Source organism: Zingiber officinale, chromosome 9A (genome assembly GCF_018446385.1).
Source record: "Zingiber officinale cultivar Zhangliang chromosome 9A, Zo_v1.1, whole genome shotgun sequence".
Taxonomy (NCBI): Eukaryota; Viridiplantae; Streptophyta; class Magnoliopsida; order Zingiberales; family Zingiberaceae; genus Zingiber; species Zingiber officinale.
Genome location: NC_056002.1, coordinates 8,861,606 through 8,885,977, shown reverse-complemented (window position 1 = coordinate 8,885,977; position 24,372 = coordinate 8,861,606). Strand labels below are relative to the sequence as shown.

The 24,372-nt window shown below is 36.4% G+C and overlaps 1 protein-coding gene across 1 annotated transcript; it reads right to left on the bottom strand.

Annotated features, from left to right (window-relative positions):
• Positions 1-23,823, bottom strand: LOC122020380 (E3 ubiquitin-protein ligase UPL1-like). Its single transcript, XM_042578292.1, has 17 exons — positions 23,545-23,823; positions 23,302-23,428; positions 20,217-20,312; positions 19,926-20,129; positions 13,282-19,813; positions 12,032-13,101; positions 11,615-11,917; positions 11,334-11,541; positions 10,832-11,097; positions 10,477-10,754; positions 6,900-8,013; positions 6,683-6,829; positions 6,473-6,553; positions 5,388-5,613; positions 5,158-5,297; positions 3,824-3,930; positions 1-536 (listed from the first exon to the last, which is right to left on the bottom strand). Exons 2-17 carry the CDS (start codon positions 23,395-23,397, stop codon positions 434-436), a joined length of 10,971 nt encoding a protein of 3,656 aa, XP_042434226.1. The 5' UTR covers positions 23,398-23,428; positions 23,545-23,823; the 3' UTR covers positions 1-433.
• Between the last annotated feature and the right edge of the window lie 549 nt (positions 23,824-24,372).

Sequence of the window (24,372 nt, the reverse complement as noted above, 5' to 3'; positions counted from 1 at the left end):
TGATTCATAAGAAAAGGATGCATTTTACTGAATAACAAGATGTTGCCATTCACAATCTGTTCCAAATATCCACGAGAGCTTTGCTGTTTTTTGAGTACAAAAGTTGTACTAAAAAATAATATGGAAAAAAAAACAAAGTTAGCAAAGGAGACGCCATACAAGACGATTTGATTTGCAGTCACGGGGATTCGGACGACTGACACATCCACAATCTGCAACATCAGCCTGGAGTAAGAGTGGTATATCATATATGGGGGTTTCTCTCACAAATCATAAGGTGACTACTTCATGGTTGAATTCCAATTTGAGGAAGTCCCTATTCCATAAGTGCGACCAAGCAACCACACTTCAGACCCTCAGCAAGGAGAGAGTTGGCTTTTAAAACCCTGTCGAATACACCTATCTGTACAAGTGCACACCTTCCTTCCCACTCTCAACCGAAGCCAAACCCTTCATTCGCTTCATGGATAGCTAGAAGTAACCTCTCCTGCAACTGTCCTTTTGAGGTGTACTCAGGCAGGTCCAATTGGTTGAAGCTGCACAAGTACAATGTACAAAGACCGTCATAAGAAAGACTTGGGATAGAATTCACCTCATCAGTAAACCACAAGAGACAACAAAACAAAAGAGAATGAACAATGTCAATCAGAGAAAAAAATGCAACTCATTAATAGTAGATTGGTAGATGAATATATATATTTAAGTGAAGCTAATCCCAAGCATAGTGGATTGGCTGTTGGTTAATCACTTGTTCCGTTGCCTAGAATGGACAACTAGCTATCTTGACAACAAACATACATCTACCTGGCCTAGCGATACCAACAAAGAAATTCCACAACAGAATAAAATATATTTATTATGATTATAAATTTATTTATATCAACTGCCAATAAACTGCGTGCCCATCCCTAAAAAAGAGAAGGAATATTATGTATGGATTTATCAAACTATTAAACTAATGTTAAGTTATTTCTTGGAAGGAACTCGTTATAGGGTCCAACTATAATGCCCAAAGACATCTCTATCACAACTTGAGTATAGTGTCAAATATACAAATTACACAAGTTCTCACATTCTAGATTGGATAAGAACAGATATTATAATATCGATTGTCTTAGATTTTGAACATGGAATGTGAAAACGCTCACTGACAATATTAGAGATAGTAAATACGATGATTAGGAGAATAATTAATATTTTATGTTTATAAAAGATAAAATGGGTACAGAAGAAGCTAGAGATGATAAAGAATTTAAGTTATGATATACAAGAAAAAATAAAATGAAAAATGGAATAGGTATTATTGTATATAGTTTGTTAAGAGATGAAATAATAAGAGTAATTAGTTAGAAAATGAAATTATTAATGTAATTAACATATATGCACCTCAAGTTAAGATTAAATGAAAACATCTGACATAGGTGTTAGAAAAGCCTGGATGAGGTGGTTAAAAAAAACTTAAGATAGATGATATTATTTTAGTAGGAGGAGATCTAAATGAGTATATAAGAATAAAAAATAATAGAGTGCATGAAGGTTGTGGTTTTGAAACAAGAAATGAAGGAAAATTTATATTGGATTTTGTGATAATATATGAACTTATAATAGCTAATAAACTTTTTAAGAAGAGATGAAAACACCTAGTTACATTCAAAAGTGGAAACAATAAGTCACAAATTGATTTTCTTAGATCTTATAATCGAGAAGGGAGATAGAAAAATTTATAGATTGAAAGCAAAATATCTTTAGGGTGAGGACAAGAGCAAGTATTAGGAGAAATACATGTGAATATGTAGTAGCAAAGAGAGAAGCCAAGAAAGCATTGAGTGACGTCAAGGATTAAGCTTTTGAATGCCCTTGATACAAAAGAAGAGAAAAAAGACATCTATACAATAACGAAAGCTAGAGTAAAACAAACGATCTTTCCCAAATAAGATACATTAAAGATGAAGTCAAAGGGTACTAATAAGGGCAGCTCGGTGCATGAAACTCCTGCCATGTGGGGTCCCAGGAAAGGATCCATTATAAGCAGTTTTACCCTGTTTTTTTGCAAGAGGTTGTTTCCAGGATTCAAACTCATGACCTTTAGGTCACAAAGTAACAACTTTACCGTTGCACCAAACCAAAGGATACTAATGAAGGATGAAAAGAATAAAAGAATGATTTAAGTCAGAGGAGTATAAAAATTTAAATTTTTATCGGAAAATTTAAGCAAACTTTAAATTGGATGCAAAATGAAAAAGCAATTGGTTTAAATGATATTCCAATAAAAGTAGGACAATGCCTAGAAGAGCAGGGTATTAAATGACTTACAAATTTATTCAATTTTGATATTGAAAAGGAACAAAATGTCTCAACAATGGAGGATAAGTACTCTAATCCCCTTATAAAAACAAAGATGTACAAAATTGTGCCAGTTATAGGGACATTAAGCTAATGAGTCATACTATGAAACTTTAGAAAAGAAAGAAAAAGATTAAAGAAAGATACCAAGGTGATCAAAAATTAATTTAAATTCATGCATGAAAAGTTAGCAAAAGAAGCTATATATCTTTTCAAACAATTGGTTGAAAAGTATCGAGAAAAGAAGTAAGACTTATATATGATATTTATTGACCTCAAAAAAGCTTACGGAAGATTCTCAAGAAAGATTATATAGAGAATTCTAGAAAAGAAATGTATTATTATAGCGTATATTAAAATAATTAAGGATGTCTATAAGATGTAACGACAAGAGTGAAAATTTTAAACAAATTAATTGAAATGTTTCATAAAGATCAACTCTAAATTTATATATTTTTACACGGGTATGAACTCAATATATACATCCAAGATGTGTTATCATGGTGCATGTTATTTACATATGATATTATTTTGATTGATAAGTCACGTGAATGAGTAAATGTTAAGCGTCAATCTTGACATGAAACACTAGAAGTAAAAGGTTTTAGACTTAGTAGAGTAATATAGAATTTAAGTTTAGTATTAGTAGTAAATGTAACAAGGTAATTTGTTAGGATACGAGATGACGAGTTACGTGTAACCGAGTGCTTTAAGTATCTAGGTTTGTTTTTTGTAAAAGGACTGAAAGATTGATTGTGATGTTTTATATAGAATACAAGCAGAAGGGTGTCAGGTGTTTTTTTATGATAGTAAGATATCTCTAATACTTAAAAGTTAAAAGAGAAATTTTACAAATTGATAGTTAGAATTGTTGTGTTATATGGAGTTGAATGTTGAGTTATAGATCGAGCACACAAGCAAAGATGATAATCACGAAGATAAAAAGTTAAGGTGAATGCACAAGCATACGAGGATGGATATTATAAAAAATAAGAATATTAAAGAGAAAGTCAAAGTTGCATTTAATAAGGAAAAATTCCGAGAAATATATTTAAGATAGTATCTACATATACTTAAGCAACCAATAAATGTCCCAGTTCGACAAAGTGAGACTATGATAAATACGCACATTAATAAAGAAAAATGACCAAAAAAATATTTGATTACAATGATAAAATAATATAAAATTATAGTAGGAGATCGTGTCCAATGACATAGGAACATCCATATAGTTGACCGCATTTAATAGGATAAAAGTTTGGTTGTCATTATATTAGTTCTCTACCAGCAATATTATATATTTTATACCAAATATACCTACGTAGAATGATCAGCACTTTGCCTATAATTGGATAAAGACAAAATATGGAGTGGTTTTCTTTCAAAGAAGAATCATAAAATACTCAATAGTGTCTCTTTCTCCAGCCTATTTTCTTGTTTTTAAACAAAACATGCTATAATGGGAAAAAAAATATCATACCAAGTATGAGCTGAAGGCAGATGGTGCGGGGTTCCATATGCCTTGTGAATCTGAAACCGCTGAGAGCCTGAGATTCCTTGAAGTGCACTAAATCCTTCCAGAGGCACCTATTACAGTAAAAGATATTAGGAAAGAAGAAATAAAGAAGTCAACTAGTTGAGACATGGAAATGTACAAAAGAAACATTAGATGAGTGTTATTTACAGTAACAAACTGCTGTTGAATACAAACAACCATAGAAAATAAAATGCTAAAGAAATTAAGTCACACAAACAAAATGAAAATGACGAAGTCATAATGCCTATATCAATGATTGCTTGTTACACATCTTCATCAGCCTGCATTTGTTCCCAACTGTTCGGGGTAGGCAATATCCCCCTCAGACCTTCAACTTAAATCGCTTCAACTATTTGGCTAACTGATAGCTTTAGAATAGATGGTGTGAGAATGTTTAAAGAATTAGTATAAATGGGAACAAATTATAATAAAATTTTATTCTAACTATTTGATGAATAATTTCTATAATTGGGAATACTCTGATTAATAACAAAATAATATGATTTAGTATGACAAACAATCCTGCAACAAATCACACTATCCATTGTTTTGTATCTCAAACTCGAAAATACAGATTTCATACAATGAAACCCAAAGGTAACTTCAAACTTGACACGTTAGCATGCATTTAAGAATCTTATTGACTATCAACCAGCTGGAAAAGAAAGATCAGTGTCAGCCCTTGGTGTGCAACAAGAAATTAGTGCTATACCAAACAATTTCATGCCAGCCGATAAGGGGAAGCAATGTGCACATGAAACTGTTGGACAAGTATCGTATCGTGGGACACAAACATAATTTGCAGATATGAAACAAACATATATAATTCCACCAAGAAAGCAGCAACTATAGGGATTTGAAGAATAGACGGGATTACTAGCAAGAGACAGCACAAATATGTTTGCTATCAAATGGTTGGACATCATAGACAGAATCCAGTAAGCTCTTTTCAGGACTTGGAATCAAGAGCTCCTAGGCTCCATACAATGAAAATGAAAGCCTAGGCAAATGGACTAACTTTCAGGCATGGTATTTTCTTGTACATCAATTTGTTTTATACAAAATTAGCAGAAACACACGGTTGCATCACTTGCTTCAAACAAGGCAATCCTACTGGTGCTTATAAGAAGGAAACCACCATACATGAAAATATTGGACCCTTTGAGGTCAACTAACAATAGAAAGTTAAGCAAATTTCCTATAAATTATCTATCTACTACTTTAAGGACAATGTTTCATATACAAACAACTATCATTTATCTAGCCAAAGAACCTACCTTTGAGGTGCCAGTTACAAATTGAAGGAATCGGGCCTTGTCCTCTTTGCTGAAGCCCTGAACGACTTCCCAAAACCATTGAATTACAGGGGATGCATTGCTATAGCCAGAATATTCAGTATTTGCTCTCAGGTCATCCACTGTCACAAGTGAAACAGAATAGGAATAAGAGAAGTGTATATGAAAAGTATATCTGTGGGAACTTTAAAACACATCAAACATCAACTCACAATCAATATCAGGAAGTCCACTTATTAATAATTCTAATTCTTTATCATTGAAAATAGATATCAGATCCCTGGGTATCAACTCATTAAAGCCTTCCATAAATGCATTTATTTGAGGCCTAATTGCAGTGGTTAGCAAATGTTCAGCCACACGATCAACATATTCGTGTTTGTTTTCTTCAGTGACTCGAATATTTCTCCCACCAGGAATCAACTCAGAATCAGTTACCTGAAATATAAGCATATAAGAACATGTCAGAAAAATATAATAACCCCTAAAACAAGAAACAAAAATGTATTTAATGAATTAAAAGGTTCAGGACTTAAGGGGATACAACTTCAAACATGCAAAAGACGGTCTAAAGTTTCTCAAGTCTCACAGATTTAGTAAAGGACCATAATTCTGACTTGAAAGCGAAAATTAGCATATAAATGCACCCAATAAACATGTCATAAATAGGAAAGAGAAATGTATAATAAACAGGCATCTAGTGTATTATTTTAAGGCTCCGGTACAAGCTTTTCCACCAAGAACGTATAATATCGTAAAAGACCTATGCACAAGAAGAGAAGTATATATACAAATCAGGATAGATTTGTACATAAAAGGGAACAAACTACAGTCCAGAAAAATTTAAAAGCAAGACATAGAATCAGTTTATAATTAAAAGACAAGATCACATCCATTGAACTATTTACTATTGCATATCTTTAGGTAAGTGTAGGTCACTCCAAGGGTCCATGTATTTTGGTTAATTTCCTAGAAACTTAGGGGCTGCTTGTTTGGGGGGTTTGGAATGGGAATGAAACTAAACTTGTGCTTGGTTTGGGGAAATGAAGGTGGGACCCACGGATTCATTCCTCTAAATAGAGGAATGGGCCATTCCCCACTAATATGAGGGGTATGGGTATTATTCCCATTTCAATAATATTTGCAATCATTCCCATATCCTTTCCCATTCCCTTACCCGAACCAAGCACCCCCTTAGTTTCAAAACAAACAGGCTATATGATACCTATAGTGTACAAACTTAACATAAAAGATAATGGGAGTACATGATTATAAAGGGAAAAAGAATAGCATTCACCTCAGCCTTTTCATACAATATCAGTTTTTCCTCATCAGCATCCATACTGAAAGTAAGATCCAATACCTCACTTATATCGTTCTGCAATATGGCAAATAAAATAAATGGAAGATCAAAAATTTTGAAAAATAGAAGAATCATGAAACATCAAAGAATGAAGATGTTGATGCAGTAAAAGAACACCAAAATGTACAAGGAACTTCAGGATACCTCAAGCATCCACTTCAGATTTTTATAGTAATCTGGATCAACAGCCTCAATGTCATGATAAGTAACCTTTACACCAAGAATGTGTTTGTAAAATGACCTTGTAAAATGGACATCAAGGAGCTGACTATCAAAGAGTGCTTTACTGACCTGCAAAATTTGACAATGTTAGTGATCACAACAAAAAAAGCTTGAAAAGGATAATAATCAAATCACTCACCACTCGTCCAACAAACTTAAAATATGAAAGATGTTCCGTCTGGTAAACTGAATTGGGGTTTGGCTGGAATGTTGATTCATTGCCAACAGTTGTGAAAAGAAGGGCACCCTTATCAAAAATTACCCGAGAAAGCAACTGATACCATTCCCTGGTAAGTCCACCGGCATCAATACCTTCTTCACCTTGAAAATGGACAGTTAATTTTCCCTTCAAATCTTGTGGCGAGCGCATTCGCAATTGGTTATATGAGTCCTCCAATATGTAGGCTCTTCTCACTGAAATTCTAACAGGACTGTGATGATGATCATGTTGATGTTTTATTTTTGATCGAAAATGAGACCGTTTATTGTCAAAGTCAATGTATCGTGGAATTTTGAGCATGAGAGAAAATGACTTCTCAAGCAAACCAGGATTCTGACGAATGAATGAATTTAACAACTTCCTATGCCTCTCCAGAAACCTAACAAAAACAACCTGTTTTTCATGGGTGCTTGTACATGGCCCACAAGATGATTTTTGTGCAGTTGGTGTAGTTGCATCTTCAATGTCAGTTGCCGTAGTAGCAAAATCTTGAACAGTTTCATATTGCCCAGGACGCAACTTTTCACATGTCACAAAGAATGACTCAATATATGGCAAGATGTTTTGGGCACCAACAGAGAGTGGTGATACTACAATTGTACTCGTCGATGCCAAATTTCCTGAAATAGATTCAGGCTCTGATGGAGGTCCTGAAGAGATCTCAATTTTGCTTATGCAATTGCTCAACTCTAGCCACAAAGGTTCAAGTGCAGAATTTATATCCCATACATGAGAAAGAGCATTAATATGGTCTTTGTCGGGGAATGAAACTGGGTCCTTCTTTTCGTGCAATGCAGCAATAAGAGAGCTCAAAGCCTGCAGAACTCTCAAGATTGCAGTACCATTAATAGAAGATGAGCTGAGAAGTGCTTTCTCAGCATCCTCGTATAGGTTAAGTTCATTAATTGCATAAATACTTAAATTTCGCACTGAATTGACCAGCTCTGTAGTAAATAAATGACAATACGCTGGAGCATTGGCCACCACTTTTTTTAAGACCTCAGCAACAAGATTGTATGCATTATCAGATAATCTGCAGAGAAAAAACACTCTAAAATCCCCAAGAAAGTGTAATGCTTCATAAGCAAGTTGAATCCTTGAGCAGTAATCAGGTTTAATTGGCATTGAAAACACAATCTTTTGTCTAATTTCATATGGCACAAAATCAAGGAAATATGAGTGTGACATGGCTGGGTAAACCATTATCTCAAAAGCTAAAATCATGAGAAATGCACAGGGTGACATAAAATATTTTTTTAGATTCATTTAAGTGTTTCTTTAGATCTTAAAAATAAGATTATTTAGATATTTTAATGAATTTGATAGTTTTTAGATAATTAAGTTATATTTCTATAAAGAATATCATTGCCTGCCTAGAATATTTGTATTAGATAATATTTCAATTAATAAAAAATTTCCTCTTTTGATGAGTTGAGTTGTTCCTCATGCTACATCAATCGGTACCAGAGCTAAATTCCTAATTCAATCTCTAATTTCTAGATGTGTGAATTCCCAATTCACTTCTCCTTTCCCTTCAAGTGCTCGAAACCATCAGATCTCCCATCCAGCGTTCCACCCAAAAAAAATCACTCCCACCATTTGTCTCTGCATGCCAGCAGCGGCACATTGCCAACAGCTGCCTTCTTTGCTGCAAGCATCACCAACCACCACCGCATTTGAGAGCCTTGCACCACCCTAGTTCCTGCTCACTGCAAAGCCCTACCAGGTCTACATCCCACTGGTGACCTGCAGTGAACCACGACCGCCTCACCAACCAACCAAGGTCCCCATCAAGGTGATTCCTTCGTTTGAGGTCGGGTCATACCCAAGGAACTGCCACCTTTGTGCATGATTCAACATAAAATAGACCTCATTTATGGATCACATTTGTCAATACTCCCATACTACCATATGAATCTTGAGAACACGCTAAACTAAATAACTAGATCGAAGAACTCCCACAGAGAAAAACTTTATTAAAGAAAGCAGGAGTCCTTTCGTAACCTATGCATTATTAATGTCGAAAAAAGATCTCTCTTGGAAAGGCAACAACATCGCCTTTGTTGTAAGACTCCCTTGAACCAATTGAAGTCATAACTACAACAAGACAAGTTCTTTAAAATGGAGCATTGCATTCCTGCAACAACACTAACGATGCATCTCACATAGCTAAATTGTTCTTTACGAAGATTGTTCTATTGCACGGGTTACATATATTGATCGTAATAAATACAACAACAACAACAACCAAGCCTTATCCCACTAGATGGGATTGACTATATGGATCTTTTTATATCATTGTGCTCTATCCCTTATTATATGATCATCTATATTTAAATAAATTTTATCTTATTTTATTGTTGCTAACTAAGTCTTTTTTATCTTTCTCGTTTGATGTGCATATTTGTCACAGTTTCATATGAACATTTATCGGTAATAAATATGTTAAATTGGTAAGCTATTTTTGAAAGATCCTATGGAAGCTGTTTAGAATCCAACTCAAAATCTCATCACATTTCATCCACAACGTCGAAGCTCAAACTGAAAATCTACTTAGGCATTTTGCTGAGGTATTTTGTAGGAAAACCCCATGATTTAGAATTCCATAATACCAATTGTAGAGTTTACTGATAATAATTATGTAAATCATTCTATAGGTAAAAGTCCATTCACGATACTCTATAGGTCTAAAGATCATCATTTAGTCCATTTGGTTCCATTACTAGTAGTTCCGTTATCTACCATCTTCTACACTTCTAAGTCAACGAATAACTTTTTTGCGCATATCCGAAAGACACGTCAATGTTAGGAGAAAACCAAGGATACATACCAATGAATTTTATAAGGATCACAAAGATACACACATAAACAAAAAGATTACAGTCCTTATGGTATTTCGGCATTATGAGAAAAATACATCTTAATGTTTATATTGCTGACTTCCCTCCTGAATATTATGAGAACTACAATGCACAACCCTCAATTTATTTGCTTAGACCAAACAAGAGGCACCAAAGTCATCTTCCACGGATGCACCCTTTGTTACCCATTTCACACATTTATGAGGCATTGTAAAACTTAACAGACCATCTGGCTTTCTACTTGATAAGTTGAATTCTTCTTGGTGAGAGAAAATGACATAGTGATTCTTTAAAAGGTTGTTTAGATTTATTTAGGAGTTTGTTTAAATTTATTTTTTTTTTAAAAAGTTTGTTTAGATATTTACAAAAAAATATTAAATTTGTTAGGTAATTGTGTCATATTTTTACAGAAAATTGCTCTTGTTACTAGCCTAATAAAGGGAATAGGATCCAATGTATTAGATCCTCTTTCAATCAATAATACTTGTCCTCTTTCAGTAAGTTGAATTGTTCCTCATGATGCATCACAGGATCTCACAAAACAAAATCAGGTTCTAACAAACTTATTTAGAATTATTGTCACAGAAATGATTAACCAGTGTAAGTCTAAAGGCAAATAAACAAGAAAACTGTACCCTTCACGTGCAAGCAAAGAGCAGAGAAGTCTAAGCTCTCCTTCTGGAATGCTCAATAAAATATCACTAATATTGTTTTTGTTGTTTGTACCAGAAGTAGAAGCCTTTTTAGAATCCTCACTTTTCTTTGATTTAATATCCTCTTTAGCAGAAGACACAACAGCATCAGCATTAACTGGTGTGTCTTGCATAATGTCAGAAGCAGATTGTAGCTCAGTTGGTGCTTCAGGTTTGTTTGACAGGCCAGAATCAATAACAACCTCAATGAGATTTAACAACTGAAAAGCAATGGCTCAGTTAGTCAGTTACTTGCAAAATAGGAATAAGACCACTGTAACTTCTATTTAGTAGGCACCTGTTCCAGATGAGAAACACTCCGCATGTACAATGGTTGATTCAAGAGTTCAAGAAGTAACACAATAGCAAAAGCTCCTGTTTTAACCTCGGATTTATCTTCCTCCATCAGAACAGCTTTCCCGTGTCCCTTGTCCGATACTTCAGGTACGCTTGTAGGTGAACATGGTAATACAAGATGCAATAGGAGCTTGGATACATTTGGATGATTTTTTGCTAAGTAGGCCAAAGTCTCCAAAATACGGCGAGACACTAACGGAGGCACTCCTGTATATCCAAAAAAACATAGTGATTGTGAAACAGATCATGAATCATGACAATGCTTTTGATTAGAAGATGTAAACAACAGTCATATTTCAAAAAAGTTAGTTGTTCAGCATTTTAAGGAAATCCGCCCAGTTTTGTAGTAGAGGAACATATAACATGTTAACAAGATATAACTGAATCTTTAAGGTCTCATGACAGGTCATCAAACAAATATACTGCTGCAATTAAAGAATTACCGCCATAAAATTGAGGACGGGAATAGGCGACATAACTCTGACACCCATACAACCTAAACGGGGATTCAGCGTATTCAACTGCAGTGTTAGTGGGTCCCCGTAGATCCAACATTAGCATATCCATTAAAACTTCCACCAAATAAGTTCTTGTCTCGTGATGAGTACATAGATTCAAGAAAAGCCTCTGTAGTTGACCTTTATACAAAGGCTGCAAATAAACCATCAAACTGTCAGCATGTAAAACGTAATAGAAAAGCAAGTTAGAAGAAACAAGCATCCACCTGAACTATACGTAGCAATCTGATCATTGCTTTTAGATCATTGATGCCAACTAGGGGAACACCATCAGTTTCAATTAGTTTTCCAACTGTAGATCTGCGAGCAGAAGCCTCAATATTTCGGTCCAGAGTAGACCCGATAGTATCTCCATGCCTAGAAGACTCACCGCGTCGACTTCTAGAACTTATGCCAAACAGTCCTCCAGTATGATGACGATGGGCAAACCTTTCACGCAACATATTTGCTTCGGCAACAAGTGCAGGGGTTAGTGTGGCCAACAAAGTATCAGGCGAGGTTAAAAGTACCTAACATGAAGGAAAATGCTTGCAAATATCATGAGAAATAAATTCACAGATATAACTTCATAAAAAAAAAAATGCTTGAAGACAGAACATCTAACAGTCTGAAACAAAGTTCACCTCTTCTCGAACATCTGAAGGAAGTGTAGCAATTATAGACACAGCATCCATCTCAACAGGTTGGCCTTCTAGTTGTTGTGATTCTTGTTGTCTTTGAGCACGTTGTTGTGCTAAGACCTCCTCCCTAATATCAGGTGGAAGTGCAGCAAGAAATTCAGGATCGATATCTCCATCAGCTTGAGGCTGCTCATTTGAAGCCTGTGAAACCTGATTCTGCCGTGATGAAAGTACTTCAGCTCGCAATTCCTCAGGAAGAGCCTCCAAAAATGTGGGGTCTATAGCATTTGTATCAACATTGCCTGATGGTTGTTCCACCTGAAGTGCATCCCGATCAGTTTCTTCATTCTGATGTGGAATCTCACTGACACTCTCCAGAGATGTATCACGACCACTAACAGGGATTGAGTTTGCTGATGACCTTCTCATCCTAGCTGCTGGCTGTAAATCACCCAAAGGAAGTCTATCGACAGGACCTTGCCTGTCTCCATCATCATGCCCATCAACACTCCCAATTTCAACTTCCAAACTACGAAGGCTTTCACCTATTGTCGCCCCACTGCCACTGCTTGCTTGGCTCACTGCTTCAACATCTCTGACAACAGCTTCAGCCCGTTCATACTGCATCTCTGTCACTTGTTCACATGCACCAGAAACTCCAGTGTCTTGAATAGAATCGCCATTGGTGGCTACAATGCCAGTATTAGCAGAGACATCTATTGCTTGTAAAGGGATAACAATATTCTCATGATTCTCAGTACCCCTTGCTTCTATTTCATCCCTAACTTCAGCCTCTGATGTTTGCAACTGGCTTGGTTCATGTTTTCCTTGCAGACTAGTCTGTATATTTTGGTCTTGTGCAGGTGTAGGCTGTCGCAATTGGGAAACAAGCAGTTCTTCAATCCCTTCAGGCACTGCAGGAGCATTTGATGCACCACGTTGATGATTATCATCCAACCACATACTGAAGCGATGTCCATGTCGTCCATTCCTCAATGTACGGAAGATAGCATCCATTCTGTATGATGTGTTCTCCTGATTTCTTTCTGAGAAAGCTATATCCACTGTATTTTCTGAAAATGAAATTTCAAAAATGTGAGCATGAAATGACACTAATACTTATTGAACTACAAATTTTGACAAATTGGTATCCCATTATAAGAATAAAATAGTTGTTGGATAAGCAACATTAATTAGAGGTAAAAGGGTGAAGCATCAACTCAACCAAAAACTTGAGAGGCCAAATATTTTACCTGATTGTCTTTGGTGAACTAAATGTCTAAAAGAAGAAGGCTCCCCCAATAATGGATGTTCAAGATGAAGAGAAGTGTGATCACCAGTTCTTCCAAGAAGATTATAAATGGATGTTGTACGTCCTTGACGTCTAGAGCCAAATATGTCAAGAGGCATTACAGAAAAATTGTCACTACCGAGAACTTCAAATTGATCGAAAACATTTATTCCACTGATTCCTTCCTCTAAGCGGAGTATTACACCATCATCATCTTCATCATCATCATCCTCTTCTTCCAAGACATCTTCATCAAACTCTTCGTCATCGATCTCATGGTCATCATGATCTATATCTGGATGAGAGATTTGATGAACTTCATCCTCCTCCAAATCATTGTTCTCTTCATCATCATCATCCTCGTCATCAACTTCCTCTCCATCCCCTGACATATCTTCATCCTCGTCATCATCACCCATATCATCTTCTACATTTTGTGATATTTCAAATCTGATTTCCACACTTGAAACACCATTATCCATGCCTGTACCATCTTCAGATACTTCGTGCATGAAATCATCTTCAGCTTCATGAGAAAAAACTCCATTCATTTCACGATCATGGTCCATATCATCTAACACAGAACTGGAATTGCCATAGGTTTGGGCAACACCAGCTGTTTGCCTTTGGTTGGGAACCTCTTCTGTGTGATCAGGTTGGGACATTGTTTCCAAGGCCTCAAACCTATCCCCTTGATCATTAGAGGAACCTAGTTGATGCTCAATAGTGGCCAGCTTCAGGGAGTTGTCCTCCTTTGCAGTGTTAATGTAAGCAGAATGAACATGTTCTTTTGTCACTAACTCCAATACCTTAATGATTCCTGCGATGAGCTTAGGTGAATCAGCATGGTCCAAGTCTAGCACTTGAAGTACCTGACTTAAAGAGTGAACAAGCCCAAGATCAATAAAAGTAACTGATGCTTCTGCTGAAATATATGAGCCAGTTGGTGAACGAGCAGCAAGAATATCATTAAGTAGGTCAACAAAGGCATGAATACGTGAATCAGATGCCCTGCAATGACCAGATGAATCAACGAAGTCTTTGAACACATTACTTATTTCAGAAAAAATTCTTCTTCGTCCTTCTGTTGAACGAACAGATGATGCCACCAAAAATTGGCTTGCTCTGGTAGCTAACTTTTGCCTCCAATCTCCTTCAGTTTTTTTATCTTTCTTGGAAATTCCTGGGTAAGGAAGAAAATTCAGAAGAATATGATGAAAGATGCCCCCACTGACACTTCCATTTAAACCCCTAGAAAGAGAACTACTGAGTTCAGCATCTCTTCGAAGTAACACCTGAATTGATGAAGCATAAGTGAGAAGTATCTCCGTCAACAGCTTAACAATAAAAACAATTTTCGCAGTAGATACCAAAGCCTCTTGTGAATTAATTTTGTCATCTTTAGATGAAACATCAGTGACTTTTTCTTTTCCTTTAGCTGAAGTTGAGTCAATATCCATATCTGAAACTAACGAGCTAGCAGGACTTGCATCAGTTTGGTAATTTGTGACTGGAGGGACAAATTTCACTATCAGATCCAAAAGGTATTCAATTACACTAGTAAAGCTCTGTGGAGTTTTGCGATGAGCCTTGGTATTCTTTGTACAAGGTTCTGATAGCTTACCATGCCCATTTCCAGGAACCACCGATGCCATATCTAACCCAGTAGTCTTTTCATCACTTGCAGCTATTTTGTCTTTCTCAATTATCTTCTCCTTGTCCTTGGCCTTGGACTTTTCCTTCTCACGATCTTTCAATAGCACTACATTAGGTCTGTCACCTAACATTTCAATTCTGCATACAGCTTGTGCAGCTTTCAGAAAAACCACAGGGTCCCTGGAAATAACAATAGACAAATTTTGAACAAAAGTTCTTGGTGATACTCTTGCATTTGAATGTCTGCTTGTTGCTGCAATGAGGCTATGGCGTATCTCTAATTCCATGGCTTGTTGAAGAGTATTCGGATCTTCCAAAATGTGGCGGATAATCACAGCTGCCACGTTACTGTACCCAGGAAATAAGCTGTTTGCAGGTAAACTAAGTAAAGCTTGTAAACCTCCAGCCTCAAGAAAACTAACAGCAACTGGATGAACCTTAGTTAACATAGAGCTCAGCTGCAGCACCACATGTGTTATCTCACAAGGTAACTGATTCTGAATACATCTGCAGCATATTTCCAGAAGCCTCTTCTGGTGGTCCATGTTCAAAAAACCCATAGTTGACGCTAGACAAGACTGACAATTCTTTTCTTTTTGCTCATCAATCACAAGTGAATGCTGGGGATTAAGAGTATCATTTTTCATTTGTTCCAGATTAACTATTCCTGGAGGCATCTTAGGATCCACCTGCAATAACTGATCGACAGAAAGAAAACATGCAGTTACCCACTTTGGAACTTGAGGTTCTACACCATCTAGAGAGTCAAGATTCCATCGAGAAAGCAGGTCCATGGCAATCTTTACAAGCCCAGCTTGGTATGCAACTTCTCGTGCCATAACATCATCATGAAGAAGTAGAGCAAGGACATGAAAAAGTGCAGATAACATATTCTCACTTAATGTAGTTGAAGATACACAAGAATGGTTGACATGATCAATGATTTGAGAGAGGACTTTATGCCGATGCTGACCGTTATTTTGTGAGCATATTGTAACAAGAAGATCCCTTATAGGAAAGGCTAAAGGTTCATTCGCCTGCAGGAGTTTAATGGACACCAACAGGATTTCATCAATTGGCGGCAATTGGACAACTTCCTCATCTTCATCAATGGTATTAGAATTTGCAATTCCATCTACCTTCAACGATGAGTCTGAATTCCCTAGGGACATGGCAACAGCTCTAGCAAGTTCATCATCTTCTTGCGGCTCTTCTGGATGTGAAAATAGCCAATCTGTTGCAATTTCAACACTATTTGTACCAACCTGTCTCAGTGCTTCTTCTGCTCTAGAACGAGAAAAGCCCATCTCTACAATCAATGATATAGCTGATTCATCAGGTGGTGGACCAACTAAATGAGATGCTCCACTGGTACTGGCATTCCTGACTTCAATCCCAATATAAATATGTCGCACAATGGAGATCATTGAAGTAACAAACTCCAAATTGCAATCAGAAAACTGATGATGAGTCCAGATGGGAAGTATAGCTTTTAAGACCTTGGATTGAAGCAGCCTGACAAATGCTTCTGCATCTGGAGGAAATAAAATGGTTCCATTTGTGATTGGTTGCTCAAGCAACTGCTTTGTTGAGGAGGAGAGGATGAAAGAAGATGTGGCTAAATGGTTCAGCAGTGTACCATAGCTAGCCAAAGGCCCATATATCCATGAATTATCTGAGTCTCCTTTGTCTTCTTTATAACATTTATCATCCATTTCCATCGGGGAAGCTGCAGAGACCCTGACTGTAAAAAGCAACTGACTAGTAGCTTCAAAAGTGGTTAAAACGGCCTCAATAACACCATTTCCAAAAAAGCATTTTAGCATAATGGGATTGGATGATTCCGGCCTATCTGAAAGAATCCCATTCAGAAAATCAATAACTTTGCCAAGATATCGACATTTTGTTGATACAGAAATCTCACTATCTGAAGAAGAGCTCAAATGCCCACTAAAATTCAAATGTCCTAAAACAATTGAAGAAACTGTGTTACCAACAGATATAATGGAAGGGGAAACATTTGTGGGATTGTTCTCCCGACGCAAAGTGAGAAGCATTGATTTCCCTAGCTCCATAAAGAGATGGTTGATATGATAAACAAGTGACTTCATCATGTCATGGCATAAAGAAAAATAAGATCTCTGCTTGGCATCTTCTATCTTACTAGCAGTGCTGCTATCTGAAGAATTTGCAGATTGGGATCGGGAACTGGATGTGGCTCTCAATGTTGAATAACCATCTATACCATGTCTTTGTAAACCAGTGGAAGCACGTCCAAGATCCCGATATATGTTAACTAGGTCAGAAATTTGAGATTCTATGCTCCACCCAGGAACTCTTCGTCGTAATAATGGATCGAGATACTGCCTGAAAGTATTATAACGTTGCTCTTCAGAATCAATTGTACCAGAGTCTACATGTAAATCATTAGAAGAATCATCATCTTTTTCAGTCTTTAAATCTTCAAGGAGAGCAATGTGCCACAGAACTTCACGATGGATATGCCCAATGTCTTCTAGAACATCCCTGCTAGAATCTCCAAATTCAGTGAGCAATGCACTAATCCAGCGGTTATCTTTAGAAGCAGTGAGGAAAAGGAGAAATTCAACAACAAAAAGAGATGAGAATGCTCCATTGTCTTGCATAGACTTGGAATCCTGCAAAGAAAGGGCAGAAAATGAACTGAATTCATCCAGAGATTTCTTCAAGTGCTCCCTAAGAGAGGAAGAAAATGAACGAGCAAGTGGTGCAGAATGATGCTGCGTAAAACCCTTGAAGACCACCGTGATGTGCAAAGCAATTGGCATTGCATCAGTTGACTGTGTGATGCTAGGTCGTTGAAGAAGTTTTAACAATGCTTCTATACCCCCCTTCTCTACAAACATTCTGCAAGTTTCAGAATTTTCCATTGTCCGATGAACTAAGACCATTATATGAAAGATACATAACTGTTCAAATTGCTCATCACTAGTTCCTTCTGCAGCCATATCCATAGCACTAACCAAATCGTGCCCCTCATTAGCTTTTTCTTCAGAATCAGTTTCCATGGCAGTGTTCTCATCCATATCCACTGTGGTTTCCTTGGATTTATCACTCACTATAGATGAAAGCTTTTTTATAATTTCAATAATTATCTCAACCCCAATACCTCTTAGTGAAGAAACATGACGAAGAAGCTCTTCAACAGCATTTGCCAGAAGAACAACACCCTCATTCATTGCAAACAAATATTTCCTTGTCGTGAAAGTCTCAACAAGGAACTGCAGTGCTGCAGTTTCTTTCACTGCCTCCAATCCTTTGCCATTAAGACAGATAGCACCAAGACCATTAGGAACACAAATGAGTGCCTTTGAAGAAGGAAGAATCCCAGATGTCACTGATGATAAAAAAGAGTCTGGGACAGCAAACTCATTCAGAACAGGGAAGCATGTTGGGTCCTTGTGAATGATTTCATTCATAACAGTTACTGCTGCAAAATAAATGTCCCCGCCAAACATATTTGCATTGTTAAATATTAGGGATAAAGAAGCAAGCAGGCAGTTATGGTGGGAATGATTCCTTGTAGCATTTGCTGGAGAGTATGTAGCAGAACTCAATGCCTTGAGCAAGCACTTGATAAGCTGTTTCTGCAAGTAGATATGATTTTCATCAGACTTTACTGTGTCTGTGGAGATCACTACGTCACTAGTACCTTCCCCAGAGCCAACGATTCTATAAACTTCAATCTGTAGTCTCTGAGCCAAAAGTTCAACCCCACCTAAATCTTTAAATAGAGAAACAGCAGGGGTACTATATTCCATTAGCTTTTGCAAGGTTTTAACTGCAGAAGAGACAATATGTATATGTGCCGGATCAGAATCTTGTAAAAGAGGTAGAAGAGGGGGAACAATTCCTGAGCCCCTTACAGCACTACCAGAACTTGAAGAAGATAAAACATGAAGTAAGAAGAATTGTAGAAGAGCATCAACAAAGACAGGGGTAGAAGGATCATTGGGGTTGCTAAGTGATGTAATAGTTTTCTGAAGCACATTTAGCAGCATCAAGCGATTCCCACTTCCAGATATGATGCTTGAACCACTCAATATTCTAGCTCGTTCATGAGATGATGCATATGCTGCTAACTGAGCTCCTAAAGCAAGCATAGCCAATGCCCTCAAGGTTCCTGGCACAGAATCTTCAGCACGAACAAGCTTGATGAGTTCATTTGTATACTCAGGTTCATTCGCAAAAAAAGAAGTTAGTTCATCATGAGCATCATTTGACTGTACTAAAACAATGAACGCAAGAATGCTAATCCTGCAATACAGCCTAAAGGTTTTGGGAGATCGGAATGCATGTGCATACCTAATTCTTGAAAGCAATGAGAATCTGTGCTCAGTAGGTACATTAAACTCTTCAACACATTGTTTCAAAATGCTCAAATCATCATCCTTCCGTTGATGCATATCTGGCATCTCTATGACACAAATGTTGGATGATTTAACTCCCTCAATGACAGACTGAGTAACTAATGAAGCAGTGACATATTCAAAATGAAGAGTTGAACCCAACCGATGTTGGGTTCCATCACATCTGTCACCAACATCAGAAGGAAACAAGCACAATCCCTCATTCTGATTCCTCTCATTTGCCACTATACATGAATGTAAACCCAAGCCTTCTTCTTTGCTTCCCCAGCCTTGTGCTAGAGACAAAAGATAGCTATTCATAGAGTCACAGCCAATCAGTTTACCACCCAAATGTATCTTGGATGGATTTATTTTCACCAAAGCGGAAAGAGTCTCTAAGGTAGCTATAAGAATGTCCGGATCTGTGGATGCAAGTAGAAGCTTGAAATGCTGATTCAATAAAATGTTTTAACACATTAGAAAACATAAATGAAATACCATTACAAGTGAAAATTATTAGATTGTTATTCAACGGCTAAATAACTTGGATCTTCAGATTCACCTCTAGACCTCCAAACGAACTCTTGTTGTGACAATTTTCCAGAATAATTTGCATGACTCTTAAAATCTGCATAACTGAATGTTTAGGAAATGGATCCTCCTCCAACATAGTGTCAGATAAGAGAAGGTCTTTTCTGCAAGAAAGATATGTCTTGAAGTATGTGTCAAAATGCATAAAAAGTGGCCTCCAATGATGAAAATTTCCCTGAAATTAAATCAAAGACTAAGATAGATACAAAAACCGCTATTTGAAAGTTAACTTTAAATAATAATAATAATAATAATACTGCACCTTATTGTACTCCCATCGAAAGCCTGAAAGAGGGATGGCTATATCATGTAATGGGCTATTAATTACCCGATCAATGAAAGCTTTAACCTTAGGTGGCTGCAAATACCAAATAGTAGGATTGTAAGCCAACTGACAAGCTTAACATAGAAATAAATTAACAAAAATTAAATAATCAATCAAAAGAACTTGAGTTCACTTGAATGCCATGTAAAATAGTACTAGGAAATATTATTTGAGCAACTAAAGTGCATCAGCTCTTGAAGCACTTGCATCTTCTAAGACATTCACTAGGGAGAAAATAAGATTGGCAAATGATATTCTTCTACACTCAAAAAAAAAGAAAAAACATAGAAATAAACATAAGAACACAAGCATGTGCATAGCTAGCAATTAGGTGCTGTTTCAAAAGCAAAGTCTAATACCTCACACTATATCTCTCCAGGAGTTCATTCCTACAAATGGAATGTGACTATACACACATATATATAATATGCATGATTCCAATATTTCTAAATGTGAAAGTATAAACTAAACTCCCCTAATATAAGCATCTACTTAACATCTATTCCAGCAGGTAACATAGTCATATATTTATGAAACTGACATGGGAAGCGATCCAAGGAAAAAAAGACAATGACTTGGATGGATTTCACCTTGTTTATTTTTTAAAGCTGGAGCTTAAAAAAGATAATTGTATAAAACGATTTTCAATTAGAAACAAGTTTCAGGGTCAGAAGGAAAAAGGTCAACCATGACAATTACTTTTCTGATAAGGGCTTGAAAATAGACAAAGTAGATTTCTTTGTGGTAACTAATATATAATAATAACAAGGTATCTTTTCCCAAATAATATACAGAAACATTCGTAGAAGGAGTATTTGGCCAATAAACAAAAACATGGGCGAACAAGTCAAGGAACAATTTCTCAAGTCGTTAATCCATTCATAATGTCATACTGAATTTCTTTGGTGAAAAGTCCAATCTGAAGTACAGAATAATTAGTAAGTAGCACTACACATTTTGGGCAGAAACCATATTGACTTGATAACAAATCTAGAAAAGGTTAATTTGTCTAACAAAACACAAATTGAATGAAATCTCTACCTGGTCTGCCTATTCGACTTATCATTATAATCAATTTGCACCTTTTCTCGTATAAATAATACATTTTTGTACACTACAGTCTGTCACCAAGATTGTTTTTATATAACACATATAATGCAAATTATTCCTCCATGCAATGTTCACATACTTCTTTTTTACCACCCTACATAATCTAAGAGATTCAGTTCACTATGAGGGAAGGAAACAACTAAGGAAAGAAAGAAGGTAGTAGGAAAAATTAAAAAGAAAAGGATAATGAAATATTTCATTAAATTCCTTAGAAGAAAAGAAAGTAAAGGGCAGCCCGGTGCACGAAGCTCCCACCATGCAGGGTCTCGGGGAAGAATCCATTGTACACAATTTTATCCTGCTTTTTGCAAGAGGCTGTTTTCAGGATTCGAATCTGTGACCCTTTAGTCACAAAGCAACAACTTACCATTGCGCCAAGAAAGTAGAGGTTCCTAAAAATTTATTTGTTAAAAAACACTAAAAACATAAATCAATAGTTTAAAAAAAATGAATTTTGGGGGCTCAATTGAACTCAGCTGACATGAAGAGAATCTTTTCTAGCCAATCAAAGCAGGAGCAGATTTGGGCAAATCTAAAGAAAAATATTCACTAGCCATTTTCTTCCCTCTCTAATTCTGCCAAAAAACACATGAAAGAGGTCATTGGGAAATCCTTCTGCCATATTGTTTCTGTCCATGTTTCCTCCCTCGTAGGAAACACACTGTGATTGTCAGAAATAGATACACCACAGAAGTGATCAATAATGTTCTGAACTAGATTAATCTGAAATACCCAACCCAGAAATTATAGCATCTTCTAACCTACAAATTTAAATGATGCATTACTGTGCTGAAAACATCATCCACAACAAATCAAATCTCGGAACAGAGTAGAGATCAAACATTAATGACGCAATACATATTTGACACTTGGAGGTTTACAAATCATCAGCATCATTAAGCTGTGTTAATCACAACTAATTGGCACAGGCTAAATGAATCTCATTCCTCCATCAAAAATCTATGCAAGACTATATCACTACTATTATTCAGATCTATTAAATCACTTTTAATTACATTAACTAGAGTTCTCTTTTGTCTCGTTCTATCCCCTCACACCTTCAACTTCAATCAACTCAACTATTTTTTAACATTTATACAAAGGTATGAAAGTTTCTATATGGGTGTTGATTGTAGGCTTTGGTTAAACCAATATGGTGTCAACCCTTATAGACACCAAATAGGTTGCCAAGAATCAGACTCTATTTGGTGGGGCGGTAAAACACTCAAAGGAACAACTAAGAGGACTAGGGTTGATATTATTATAATTTTTTGTGTTATATACTGATTAAAGAGCTTGAATAGTGTGCTTATTTATACATATACTACGCATTTTTAGAAATATAAATATTTTTTAATGCAGACAATTCATGCATTACACAGCTGGTCAAGCAAAAATTGCCTATGAACCATGGTAAACGTAATTAGATAATATTTGGAATTGAGAAATTACAACAATGCCTTGCATTTGGATCCATGATAAATAGACTAGAGTTCATGATTTTGCTCAGCCTAATACCAAAACACATACACAAAATAGGTCCAAGTACAACCACAATGCAAACACGTTTCCACTGACCAAGATGAAAGACCACTAAAAGGGTTTCAGATCACATAAACACTAATCTGTAGAGGCAATGAAATTGATACAACTGCCCATTATTTTCTACTCATACGAACCAATTAGAGCCAACAAGTTTAAAAGAGCAAAAGCACGAAACAAGAAAAGGCATAAATATTTTAGCATTTCACGATCACTTAAAAAGTAAAACCTAAGAACTAGTTCATCACTCGACCCCGTAAAATCATTCAAAAATACGTTCACACTCCACCACAGACAACTGACTACTAACAATCTTAACGTGCAAGAAACAAACAAAGTAAACAGAGGATTAAATTCAGGGAGAACTCACGGACTCGGCCTCCAATTTCAGGACTGGCGAGACGGACCTCCCGCCCGACAAGATCTGCTGCAACCGCAGCGGGAGACCAGACCGGTGCCCCGACATCGCGATTCAGTATATGCCTTATTTCAGAAACCTGCCGACCGAGAAAATAAACAAAAACGAAACTCCATAAGAAACGGCGATACAGATCGAAGCCCCCTGCGTCAAATGATTCAAAAAAAGAATATGATCGAATCGAAGTAGCCGGACCTTCGATTAGGGCGACGACGGGAGAGAGGAAGACGAAGAGGAAGACGAAGAAAAGGAGGGTTTCGGAGAGAGCGGTGTTGAGGCGATGATGCAGACATACACATAGACTCGTAAAAGGAGACGGTAAGAGTGTGACGGGAAAAGGAGAGAGCCGAGACCGATAAAACCCAACGAGGGCAGTGCGAGAGAAATAGTCACGTCTCACAACGAAAGAAGATGGTTGGGAGAGAGAAGAGAGAGAGAGAGAGAGAGCGAGGTCGGCGTAACGGAGAAGAGATGAGGGACGGAGGGATCCCGTGTAGGGTAGTGTCACGTTCCATCCACGTGCCATGTCCAGTTTGACGGTACTGAATGTGACATTTTTTCAAATTGCTCCAATAAATTTCATAATACTAATATGAGTATGGATAATTACTCTAATGGATGTTAGGATCAATTATCGAGTGTATGATCTTCTTTAATAGGCGACTGTAGTGAATAAATATCTCCTTATAATTTATCCGCTTTCTAAGAATGTGGAATCGTCCGAACGACTTAACGTTCAGGCGATAATTTTACTTTTTATTAATAACACTTACCATATGGATTGACGTAATTATTATTTATATTAGTATTTGTTTTAATTGATTTTAGAATTAATTTTTTAACATGTACAAAATACGTATGATTTTTTCATACAAAACATCTTTATACTAAATAAAATATTACTATAATTTATCTATTTATATCTTATTAAACTTAGAATACGACTTTTTTTTATTAAAAAGAGTACTATATTTCTTTATTAATCAAAAAAAAATTCTAATTTTAAATTTATTAAAAAGAATA

What these genes read in the sequence shown, in the direction of transcription:
- LOC122020380 (XM_042578292.1), bottom strand. Translation starts at nt 23,397, where the DNA reads ATGTCGGGGCACCGGTCTGGTCTCCCGCTGCGGTTGCAGCAGATCTTG. An exon ending in GATTGCTACGTATAGTTCAG is followed by an intron (nt 11,542 to 11,614) that starts GTGGATGCTTGT and finishes GTTTATTTGCAG; the next exon opens with CCTTTGTATAAAGGTCAACT. An exon ending in TGGACTTCCTGATATTGATT is followed by an intron (nt 5,298 to 5,387) that starts GTGAGTTGATGT and finishes CACTTGTGACAG; the next exon opens with TGGATGACCTGAGAGCAAAT.